At 37.1% G+C, this 12344-nt stretch overlaps 1 protein-coding gene across 6 annotated transcripts in view; it reads right to left on the bottom strand.

Annotated features, from left to right (window-relative positions):
* Sgms1 (sphingomyelin synthase 1) overlaps positions 1-12344 on the bottom strand; it is a 279814-nt gene that overhangs the window by 14736 nt on the left and 252734 nt on the right. For all 6 annotated transcript variants that reach the window (XM_013156809.3, XM_003473559.4, XM_013156811.3 and 3 more), the window contains one exon: positions 5985-6102. In XM_013156809.3, the coding sequence (XP_013012263.1) occupies positions 5985-6102 (118 nt within the window). The remainder of the gene's footprint in view (positions 1-5984; positions 6103-12344) is intronic.

The raw sequence follows: 12344 nt of genomic DNA, 5'->3' as shown, positions 1-12344 counted from the left end.
ATCGAACTCATGAATGCCTGCTTGCAAGGCAGGCGCTTATGCCACTGAGCTAAATCCCCAGCCCCTGTGGCAGATCTTTACACTGGAGAGGAAATGAACAAATAGCTATCAGTGGGAATTTGCACGCAGAACAGCATGGTTCCTGAATGGAAACCACTGGGGCCTGCATGTCTAGGCAGCTCTAGAACCCACCTACCTACACTGGCAACATGAAGAAGGATTCATGTGTACTCACACACTGGTACTTCTGATGAGGTTGTTTGGAATTCCTCAGTAAAAGCTAAACCTGGAGACTTCTTCACACTAGCCGACCATCAACATTTGGAAAATTTTTATACTTTCCCAGTGTCTCCTAAACACAGCCCTCCCTGCTCTGATACAGGCCTCCCTCATTTTTAATTCAGACAGTCTGTGAAAGCATAACCTATGTCCCTCATGAGAAGTACTAAGAACACAGACTTGGCAAAACTTCTTGCCTGTCCGTTAGTATTTGTAAGAGATTAAGCAGATCACTTATCTCTGAATCAAGTTTCTTCCCACTCAGTGTTGTGAGAATTAAAAATAAAACATTCAGAATTATATCAGGCAAGGGGGGTCACATAATTTAGCACCACTAAAAATTCACCTCCATCTCTCTACTTTCCCTCTACCTCATCATGTATATCACTGGAAACAAATGTTTCCAAATGGTCCTCTCATAATGTTTCCTGTTAAAAACTTCTCCTGGCTTTCTCTGGCCTCTTTACCAAGTTCAGATTCCTTAAAGAAGGTAAAATCTGCCCACAGCCTGCCTGTCTGGCTTTCTCTTTGGCCAGCTGGCCCATAGGACCACATTCCTGAGCACACCTACCATTTTATTCCCTGAATTCCTCTCTCTTTTTTTCCTTTACCTAGAAAACTTTGCCTCTCTCCATTTCTACTTAGCAAATTGTTACTTAGCTTTCCAAGGTTTGACTCAAGACAGTGCTTCCCTTGTGTGCAAACAGAGCTGCTGTGTTCTGTGCTTCCATGGCAACTGGCCTCCTCCTGTCCATCCAGGGAGGATGGAGCAAGCTAGGGGGTGTTGGCTTGCACGTGGCTCATGATGTCCACTGGCAAGACTGGGAGGCACTTATCTTATATGTTTATATATGTTCAAAATTTACCACTACACTCACACAGGGCAGCTTTTCTAGAAGTGTCTGTAAAAACAAACAGAAAGAAAAACTATACTGACAGTAAGTAACCGGAGGCAGGCAGAAGATTAGGTAGAAACAAGCACTGATAATTTAAGCTCCACACAATTCAAAAGACCACGTGAAAGTATTTTAGTAATGGGATCAGCCATATTCTGAAGTCATAATAAGGTTAGCAGGAGTAATTAGATGACCAAAATTTGTCAACCTGGAGAGTTCTTGGAATACTCTAGCAGCTACCTGAGAAAGCATGAAAGAGCTAAAAATGAGCAAAGTCTTTTGCCATGTAAGACTGAACTTGTGCTGGGAAAGGGAACTGCAACAGCCTGTGATTACTATGTCACAGCCTGGCAGTAGATCGAAGGAAGAGCTATGATCTTTCAAATCTGAGCACTAGGACAAGGTGACAGTGGCAAAGAAAAATATGAAGGTCTCTTTGCTGCTGTTATTATTTTATTGTTCCACCTAGTGATCAGCCTCAGATGCCACCCAAACTGGACCCTTGTTCAAAAATGGGATGTGCATTTTTAAAAAAAAAGTGTCCTTCAAGTTCTAGGGATCGATTCACTGAAAACTTTGACTCCAATAAATGTATCAGCCATCTTAGTGCCTCCTACTGTAGCATAATCTCTTTTTAAAGGCTTTCAAACCTAAGGTCATCATGGGTATCATAAAGAGAACCAATGTGTATCTCATATTAATGCTTAGTCACTATTAGATTAACTCACCAATAACTACAATGAGAGCTGAAGACAGCAAGTTATTTTTTCTCTTAATTAGCATTACGCTGTATCTCTGAGGACCAGAAATTAAATGTTTTCCTTTTTTTTTTTTTTTTTAAGGTTTCAGGAATAGAACACATGCTTCTTGGAGAAAATTTGTACTGAGGTTAGCACAGGCCAGTCAAGTTATTAAGCATTTGGCAACTTCCAGTGTAAGCCTGGCACACATATCCTCTGCAACACAAGACAGATGCAAGACGTGAACATACCTACCTCCCTATCCACTTCTTAGTGGCTCATCATTATCTCAGAAATACCTGATAGGTCTGTTCTTCCTCCTAACTTAATCATCTTACATGATCATTATTTCTCAAACAACTACTATTTTGTAAAGTATACTGCCATCAAATGAATGAACAATAACATTGATTTTCATTATTGATATTGAATACTCGGAGCATTTTTCTTCTAAACTGTGCATTTTGAGCACTGGTGTGAGTGGAAGTATTAAATGTACCAGCATGGTGATTGATGTGATAGTGGAATCCAATTTGAGTCACATGATATTAAACAGTCATATGTTTAAAGCTCAGCTTAAAGGTTTAGTGATGAGTGAGTGTGAAAGTGTATCAACTGACTTCACTGATACCTCAAATCACAAACAAAATTTTGGAAGCATCATATTTTCTACATCCTTTCTCTGGGCTTTTTTATTCATATCCACAGCTTAACTATCATCCAAAAAAGATAAATTGTGAATATTTATTATCTGATCCTGATTTCCATCTCAATTTCAGACAGCAATTACATTACATTGCTAACTATCATGGACATCAATCTCACAAGTATCTTACACTTCACGTGTTTAATCCAAGATTATGAACTCCATGTTTCTCCCTCTCATAATTATTTCAGCGGTAAAGCCCTCTCATTAAACTCTTTCCCTTTTTTTCACTCTCTACATCAACTCTATTAACTGTAGTCATTTGATCTCTAGAATACTGTTCAAATCTCTCTCTTTCTTTCCTGAGGACCTATCACTTAATTTGAGGGCTTATAGTATTTTGAAAAAATTATTTATATAAGGTACAAATCTGAATCACATGAATTTTAAGGTGCTTCCTACAAAGATAGGGATTTATCGACCTTGCTCCCTCCTTCTATTCTAGTGCCTAAAATAGGTACTTTATTCAAGTTATTAAATCAGTTCTCACCAAATGATAAAGAGCTAGGGGTTGAGGCATCACAGAAATACCACCTTCTTATTTCTTTCTATATAGTACCTTACAAATGACAAAACCCTGTCTCAACAATAAAGGACTAATGCTTGGAGTTAAATGACTTGCCCAATGTATCTGCTACCCAGCTAATGCATTACTGACACTCAGTAATGTATAAACCCATTTTAAACTTGATCTCAGAAATCTTTCTACTATTAAATAGTTTATATTTTTCTAGGGCTAAGAATTTCCTTTTCTGTGTAATGGTTAGAGAGAGGTTAGTGAAGATCTGCAGTAATGGCGTTCAGCTATCTTCTTTTTCTACCACAGGATCATTTTATTTGTAATAAGGTTCCATTTCAATGCTGAGATGTGACTCTGAAGGAGGCGGCTGGTAGCTGAGGGGTCTCTTGCGTCACCCTTCTCTCTCTTCTGACACTGGTGCCCCCTGCAGAATGCAAGTCTTTGAATTTTGTAAGCTGGAATTGTCTTTAAGTTTCAAAGTTTTTTTAACTCTTCTATGTAGATTCACAGGTCTTTCTGTTCTACCTATGAAGTATTCTTTCCAAATGAATGTAGTAAAGTTTCCAGAGCTAACTTTCTATTCAGAGGAGATACAGAGAAGAGAGGAACAAGTTAACCAATACCAGAAAGAAGAAGACAGGTAAGTCCAATCCTGAATATGGCTGGTATTTAAGATAATCAAAAAATTCTACAAATGGATTAATTGCTAAAACCAAAGAATTACTATTAATTTTGTTGAACACCAATGGTGTTATGGTTCTACAAGAACATGTCCACAGTTTTTATCTATAATAAAGTGTATAGTGATGAAGGTCTGAGACCAAAAAGTAAGAAGAAAAAGAGATGACTCAAATGTACTCAATCTTGATAATTATGATTCTAGGTGCTGGGTGAAAGAAATTATTTTATACTAGTCTCTACTTTGACATAAATTTGAATCTTTTCAGGATAAAAATCTATATTCTGAATTCTCTAAAGTCTTTTATTCTTATAACAGATGTGACAACATTTAAGGTTTTAACTACCACTTTTTGCTAAAGTACGCTAATATTTTACTTCCTACTATTTATTTTTAATTTAGTTTTCAGAAGTCTGTGACAAATACCATGGTCTTAGCTGGCATTTTTGGCAACATGATAAAGTAATATGCTCCAAGTTTAGCCTCTGTGCATAATTCCTATTCGCCTTTACCTAGAAAACTTGCAAGCTATTCTTAGCTATGGGCCTGTGGCTAGATGACTCTCAAGAGGACTATTAAGTAATCCTGGCCCTATCTGGGCTTGCCAGCAACTGGGTGGAGCTTCAAATATCCTCACCAAGACACAAGGCTAAGAGTAGAGAGGGATATGTTACATAGTGTGGCTCCTTGGTGTTTGATCGATTTTCAGTGTGTGCTTACTCAAAATCCGCATCTACCCTTCTGCAGGGAAATTTTCCAATGCCCAGGCTCTTTTCAAAAAATAAAATACACATAGGCCGATAACCTAAACTGTCCTTTAGTACTGCGAGTATGCTGTTAATTACGCTCATTTCCAGTAAGGGTCTACATCACTGGATTCTCACTAAAAGCAAGGTGTTTTATATAACCTGGGAAAGGAGCTTGTAGTGGGTGCTGGACAGCTTTTGCGGAGGATTACAATGATGGGAAAGTTGGCTTTTGGGAAGGACTTTGGAAACAGGAATAAAGAAATTCAGGAAGGTAGGACTGCTGACAGAGGAGTGGAAAACTGGGAACATTCATTTTTCTATGAAAGTTCTCCAGAGTTCAGGAAGTGGTATGCAGCAAAAAATGAAAGAACAAAAACAACAACCAAAAAAACCTCCCTAGCCACCTCTATAGGCACATATGTAAGTCTAGAAAGGAAGGGATGCAACAGTACAAAAACTAACACGATTCAAAATCTCATATCATAAGGATGCCATCATAAAAATCCAGAGGGAATTTTCACCTCCTTTTCCAAAGCTTTTCTCCCAGAGATTGCCTTTTCTGGAAGGAACAGAAGGGCAAAGAGATGAAAGTATCTGCCACACAGAGGCAGGGCAGAGAAATGATCTGCAACACATCACAGAAGCCCTTATTTTCTTTCACTAAAATTAAAAAAAAGAAAGAAAATTAGCCGCTTCTTTTTCTTACTGCATTGAAGAATTTTAAAGCATGTAAACATCTAAAAAATTATATCTTCTCCTATTTCATAAAATTCCAATGATCTCTATAAGTTAAAAATTCCTCCAAGATAAAGGTGAGGGGGCAAAGAAGGTTCCATGAATATAAAGGAAAGGTGGAGACAATAAGAAAGGGACTAAGTTCATTTTAAAACACAACTATGCTATTAAACAAGATAATAGATCTATGGCCACATGTACCTTCAGAACAAGTGGCTTTATCTGAATTGGTGGAGGACTGCTAGGAGGGACGCTTATTTTCTCTTGCTTACTCTGCTGTAGAGAATAACAGAAAGAAGAAGAAAGGAAAGAATATCATTTGAAATGGAGCTTTCTATTTACAAGAGAAAAAAAGCAGACGAAAGCTTCTAGATCTGTGACACATGAATGGATGATGTTTTAAAAGTCTGGGAGAAAATCAAAGAGCTACCCCACATTCAAAGCCTAAACACCCCAGCACATTCCGGAGGCTGTATACTTCCTTCCCCAGTGGGGAGTATGGTCAGAGATGGAAATTCTAGCAGTGCCTGCTGCTGGCTCCAGTGCTTAGTGACTTCCAGACAAGGGAAGGGGCATCTCACTGTATCCTAAAGAAATTTCCATCTTCAACCTTTGTTAGAGGACCCCAGAGCAGGACAAGAAACAAACAAAAAGGGAAATTACAGTGAGGAATAGTTTACCTTCGGAGAACAGTTGAAATGCATACCAGGTACTGGGAGTGTAGTAACATACATTGTAATACACCGATACAGGTACAGCGTGCCAACTATGCAGAAAAATCTTCTGCTAATAATAGACCTAGAAAAAGGGAAAAACAGGGCAGATTCTCAGTCAAGAAATTCCTCAGGTTCATTTCAAGTTTTCTTTTTCTTTTTTCTTTCTTTTTTTTTTTTTTTTTTTTGTCTTTTTCCTTTTTATTGGTACCGGGGATCGAACTCACGACTGCCTGCTTTCAAGGCAGGTGCTTATGTCGCTGAGCTAAATCCCCAGCCCCCTCATTTCAAGTTTTCAATGATGCAAAAAAAAAAGCCCAAAAAACTACTCAAGAGCTTGAAACAGGAATGTTACAATTAATATTTAGATCAAGATGAAGATTTGGAGAATAATGTGCTGTGCTTTTCTAAAAAACATTAACTGTCCAAGAGAGTTGAAATTGCACTACACTTTTATTAATTATGCTTCATAAGGCCTTATATCTGAGTTGACATTATAGACAGAGTCCATTCTGAGTATTCAGAGCCCACTCTGTACCTGTGATGACATCTTTAGTATATTCTCTGTCAGAAAAGAGAAGATGCCCATAGAATGATGTTAGAATGAGAATTTAAAACATCCATAAGTCAAAGACATCAAATGATTATACTTGTATATAGCAGTAATTGATCCTCTGAAACAACCTGATGCCAAGAAAAGAACCTATCTGATGAATCTAACCCCCACACCACTGCCCCATCACTGTGGCCTCAGAACACACTATTTACAGTATAGTAAGTACTTCCTGAGTCCCAACTTCCTAGTCAGTAAAATAGAGATAACAGCACTAGAAATAAGGTATGAAAAATTCCTACCACATAATAGCTTCAAATGGTAGCTATCTGGTAGACAGCTTGTGACTAATCCTTATGTACAAACATAAGTAGGAATTAGAAATCGTTTCTACTAATGATTCTAATAAAAAGTTTTCCTTCTCCTGAGGGAACCCCCATCAGATAAACAAGGAAAACAGAAACAATAGACAAGCTTTCCTCAGAGAATACTGAGTTGTCCTACAATTGTATTTTTATACAAGATGAACACATCCATTGATATGTGATAGCCAGTGGTGAGTGCTTCATTCATACTTTTTATTTTAAAATAAAGTGATATGTTACTTGTGTGGTAAAATTAATTAAAACTTATACAAGTATAGCATTTCCTTCATATCTGTAATGGTAAAATTAATTAAAAGGACAACTTATACAAGTATAGCATTTCCTTCATATCTGTAAAATCTGGAGACTGGGTTTTATCAACAAAATGTGGGTACTTTTTTTTCCTCTCTATACTTTAGTAATGAAGTCAGGAATATTTGCTACAATTTTTGATTCTTTTTTTAGTGAAACTATGTGTCACTTCTGCAGAATTTAGCATAAAGCTGCCGTGGAGAGGTATATGCCTCTAATTTCAAGTGTAATGAAAAGTATAATATAATTGAAAAATTCAATGAGGGGCAACACTAAAGAGAAATGCTAGTTTAAATGTCTTTCTCAGGGTTACTAAAAAAGAAATACTAAAGTGAACTGTAGAGTGCGAGATATAATGATCATCTTTCTTTTAAAAAAATTACTGGTTCCAGTAAACATTACTATCTTAAAATTACTTGGTTGGATTACTTTAAGATTCACTGAATGCGCCCCTCCTCGGGAACTCTCTCATGCAACTGTGTAACTGTTTCCACAGCTCAAGCCGGTTACATGTGAGTACCAAGGAAATGATTTATTATCTGAGAATAACGTATATAGAAAAAGTACAGTATTATGAGAAAAGACAAAGTCATTTTCCTTTTTATTGGTACCGGGGATCGAACTCACGACTGCCTGCTTGCAAGGCAGGTGCTTATGCCGCTGAGGCTAAATCCCCAGCCCCGAAAAATTCTTTTTTAAAAATTTAAATAAAAATATTAAAGGTTCAAACAGTTACTATTTGACTTGAAGTCAAAAAGTCAAATGAAGTTACCCATGTGAATTTGTCAATGGTAACAATAAGGTGACAAATTAGAAGTAGGAATTTGTAAGAATTTTCTGATCTTTAGTATTTACTAAATCTTTTTGAAATGACATTTAAATACCAACAACATATTATATTAGACAAGGATTTTCTGCTGCAACTATTTAAAAAGCAGAGAAAAAACGGTATTTCAAAGAATTTTATGCTCTCTGGGCATTTATTTTCTTAAAGAATTTCACATGTAGATGCTTAGTTACTTGAAAGTTTAAAAGTTCAAGACATATTCAAAAGAACAAAAAGAGCCAGGTGTGAGGGCACAACCCTGGAACCCCAGCACTAAGGAGGCTGAGGCAGAAAGACTGCTGTTTTAGCCCTGCCAGAGCTTCACAGCCTGAACTAGATAGTAAGATCCTGTTTCAAAAAACAAAACAGGCCTGGGGATTTAGCTTAGCGGCATAAGCACCTGCCTGGCAAGCATGAGGTCATGAGTTCGATCCTTGGTACAAAACAAAACCAAACCCAAAAATAAGAACAAAAGAAAAAAAAAAAACCTGAAAAAGAACCTTAGAAGGAATGCTAATGACATATTATCTTAATAGAGATTAAACAATATATCAACAAGAAGATACATGGTCTAATTCTTAAAATCCCAACGCCCTTCTTGGATGGGTTACTCTTCTCTTGTGTTTAAGTCTGCTTCCCACAGCTTGCATTTTGCAATGACTACCATCTCATGATTACCATTGTCATTTGGTAATGTTACGTTTTTCCCAAATATCTGAGCACAAGATCCATGACTACGTTATTCTGAGAAAAGGCAAACGTATCTGTTAAATCTGATTATAAGGGAATATGAATACAAAGATGATTAATATTTTATAGCCGATTATTACTGACTTGGCAAAAATCGTGTGTTATATCCAGTACAGGTGACTTTTAAAAATTTTTTTTGTTTTGCTGGTGATTCTGGAGATTTATCTCAGGGCTTTCAAACGCTGGGAATGTTCTCTACCACTGAGCCTCTCATTAGACTTTTTAACATCCTTTATTTGAAAAGGAGGGAAGGCTATGAACATGATTACCTTCTATGCAAAATAGACTTGAAAAGCACTATAATGTTTTTGGCATGTGGTACAATGGTCTCAAATTTTAAAGGAAAAATGATAAAATAAAAAAATATACTGGAAAGTACAGAGAAAAATAGTAGAGTGTTTTTATCTCACAAGTTGTTTCTTTCAACTAATTCATAGTGGGAAGACATGTATAAATCTTGGCTACTATTTAATAGAACTCCCGAAGAAATACCTTAACAGAAACAAAATTGTCGGTGCAGTACTTGGTTCTAAATAAAATTACTTCATTTCCTTCAAAACTCTAATATTAAAGAGTTTAATTAGAGGCAAAAAACAAGGGAAAGCACAGGCTACCATAATCCACAAGCAAGGAAACCCAAGTACCTGGGTAGAGGCTATAGGTATTTCAAGTCCCTGATTAATGACCCCAGCACGTGAAACATGAAGAACTTATCACTGAGCTTTATCTTTAGATGCTAATTCTACTCAGACAAAAACTTGTTTACTTGACCATCATCTTAATTAATTTTCTTGAATATTTGCTTCCTCATCAATCAGCTTTTCTACTGCTGGGACACAAATCAACACCCACAAATCAGAGGAAAGGTTTAATTTGGCTTGTGGTTTCAAGGGGTTCAACCCATGATCAGTAGGCTTCAAGGCAGAAACATCATGATGGAAGGGAATAGTCAAGATGCTGCTTAGTTTATGGTGGCTGAGAAACGAAGCACAGTTGGACCAGTGAAGAAAGAAAGTGGAAAGGGGACAGATATAGTACCCAAGGTCACCCTCCATAACCCACCCTAGACGACCCCAGAAGTGTATCCCACCAGTTCCCTGGGTGGCTCCCAAGTCAATCAAGTTGACAAGTTTACTGTCACAATGATATTGCCTTCTTAAGAGAAAAGCAGGTTTGAAATAAATGGAGAGACTATGAACAATCAAGAATGAGTATTAAAATACCACATTCCTTATGATTTTTCCAATCTTTAAGAAAAAAAGTTAAAAAAAAACGAAATAATTTTATTTAGAGCCAACCACCACACTATGGAAAACCTTTTTTTCTACTGAGGTATTTTTCGGGTTATAATATTAACAGTAGGAACTACTTGGCTAAATTTCTCCTACATCCAAGCTCTGCTCCATTTAGTTCTTGAAACAACCCAGCAAAGCATAATAGCTATAATCCTTGTTTTATAACTGGGAAAACTGAGGTTCAGAGAGTGTAGACAGAAAAGTAAATATATTATACGAGACAGAAATATTCAGACAAAATTTGCTTCACACTGTATAAGAAATCCCAATTTTTGAGTGCCTATGTTACATTTGTTATATTTCAAGAACCACTTAAATTTTTTATTAAGTTTGTGTTTAACATCATATTTCACGATGACCAGAACTTTACAGACATTTGGATAATAATATTAGTTTTTAAACCACTGAGAAACCTTAATAGCATCACATAGATAGCCTAAATTAAATGTGTCCATTTTTCATTATTATTTATAGTCTGAGGTCAATTATATGTTCTATTACCACACTCCATTTATTTAGACAGTCTTTTTGATGTCACTTATTTCTCAACTCTCTATCTCATCTGCCCTTCTACCACAGGCTTCTTTTCTCCTGTTGTCCTTAATGTCACTCATCTTCTGCCATGGTTTGAGTATCTGTGGGACCCCAAATTCATATTCATATCCACTGATTAGATTATTAGGGCAGAGCCCCACACAATGGATCAGTGCCCTTATAAAAGTGATACAAGAGAATGAGGTAGCCTCATTCCACTATGCTAGGGTACAAGTACAAAGAACAAGCAAGGAAGCCCTACCACACACTGATCATCTGACACCATGATCATATAATCTCTAGCCTCGAGAACTATAAGAAATAAATGCATATGTTTATAAGCCAGAAGATTATGGAATTCTGTTACAGTAGCATGAACAGACAATAACGACTCCAAACAGTCCACTCTGAACAGAAAAACCAAAATCATCTTTATTAAAACAGTTAAACACAGTATGTCTTTAAAATCCTCCAATGGCTATCAATTGTACTTTGAATTAGCCACAAATTCTATCCCAAAGTTTGAGGCCCTATGCTAGCCTCCCCCTTCCCTCCTTATCATCCTTTAGATGTCTGTGAAAGCTGTCAGTGCTCTCTGATCATCCCTTGCAAAATCCGCACTGTCCTAGGTGGGACCTGTGTGCTAGGCTCCTTCTGCCTCGTCTCTGCTCATGCTCTGCTTTCTCCTACACCACAGCCTGCTGCAGACACTTTGTCTAGAGAGATAACTGACTAAAGCAGCTCATACTCTTAACCTCGTTCTTTTGTTTTACTTTCTTTATAACCCTCTGCACAATCTCCCCAACCCCATTTTTCACATTCTGAAGTCTAAGTTAATTCCAAAGAAATTCTTCAACTTATTTACCTTTTAATTCCTCACTACTATCTCATTTCTCTGGATTATGACAACTACTCATCAACTCCTAAATCCAAACTCTGCAAACTCTTTTCATGACTCTGAGCCATTTCTTCTGTCTTATCAGAGACAGGAAAATCCCATGGCCCTCAGCAAAAGGAGTAATTCATTTTCTGTAAATTCAATCTTAGACCTATCGCATTTGCCTATTAATCTTTTTTTCCGGATCTCCCTCATTATTCTGCTTGCTATAACCTCATTCGTCTATCTCAAGCCTCCTAGAAGAGTCCCTAAGTGGGCAGAACCAGGTCATCATATCAATCACTTCACAACTTTGACTGTATGAAATAACTGTCTGCTGGTGTACATGGGGGGTGAGTTTCAGGATCTCTCTGGGGTCCAAATCCACAGATGCTCAAGTCTCTTGTATAAGATGGTACATCATGTGCATATACTATCCACATATCCTCCCACTTATTTGACATCATCTCTGGATGACTTAGAATACCAAAGACAATGTAAATGCTATGTAAATAGTTGTTACACTGTAAGGGCAAAAAATAAAGTCTGTATGAGTTCAGTACAAACATAACTTTGTTTTCAAGATCTATTTGGTCTAAGGTTGGCTGAAGCCAGATATAAAACCCAAGGATATAGATGGCTGTCCATAGTTTAATTAGGCAGATTGTCATTATCACTACCAGTGAAGATAACACCTCACCTACTCTGTTAGAAGTTCTTAAAGAGAGTCAAACCCCACTCATCTCTTATTCCCAGTGAGCTTTACCATGGTGCCTATGCTGCCAGAATTACGACACAATTCTGTTCCTAGGAGC

The sequence above is a fragment of the Cavia porcellus genome, unplaced genomic scaffold, assembly GCF_034190915.1.
Source record: "Cavia porcellus strain 051 isolate PalLab524CR breed Dunkin Hartley unplaced genomic scaffold, mCavPor4.1 scaffold_28, whole genome shotgun sequence".
NCBI classification, from domain to species: domain Eukaryota; kingdom Metazoa; phylum Chordata; class Mammalia; order Rodentia; family Caviidae; genus Cavia; species Cavia porcellus.
Note: the sequence above shows the minus strand (reverse complement) of the source record. Positions and strands in the feature narration are given on the sequence as shown.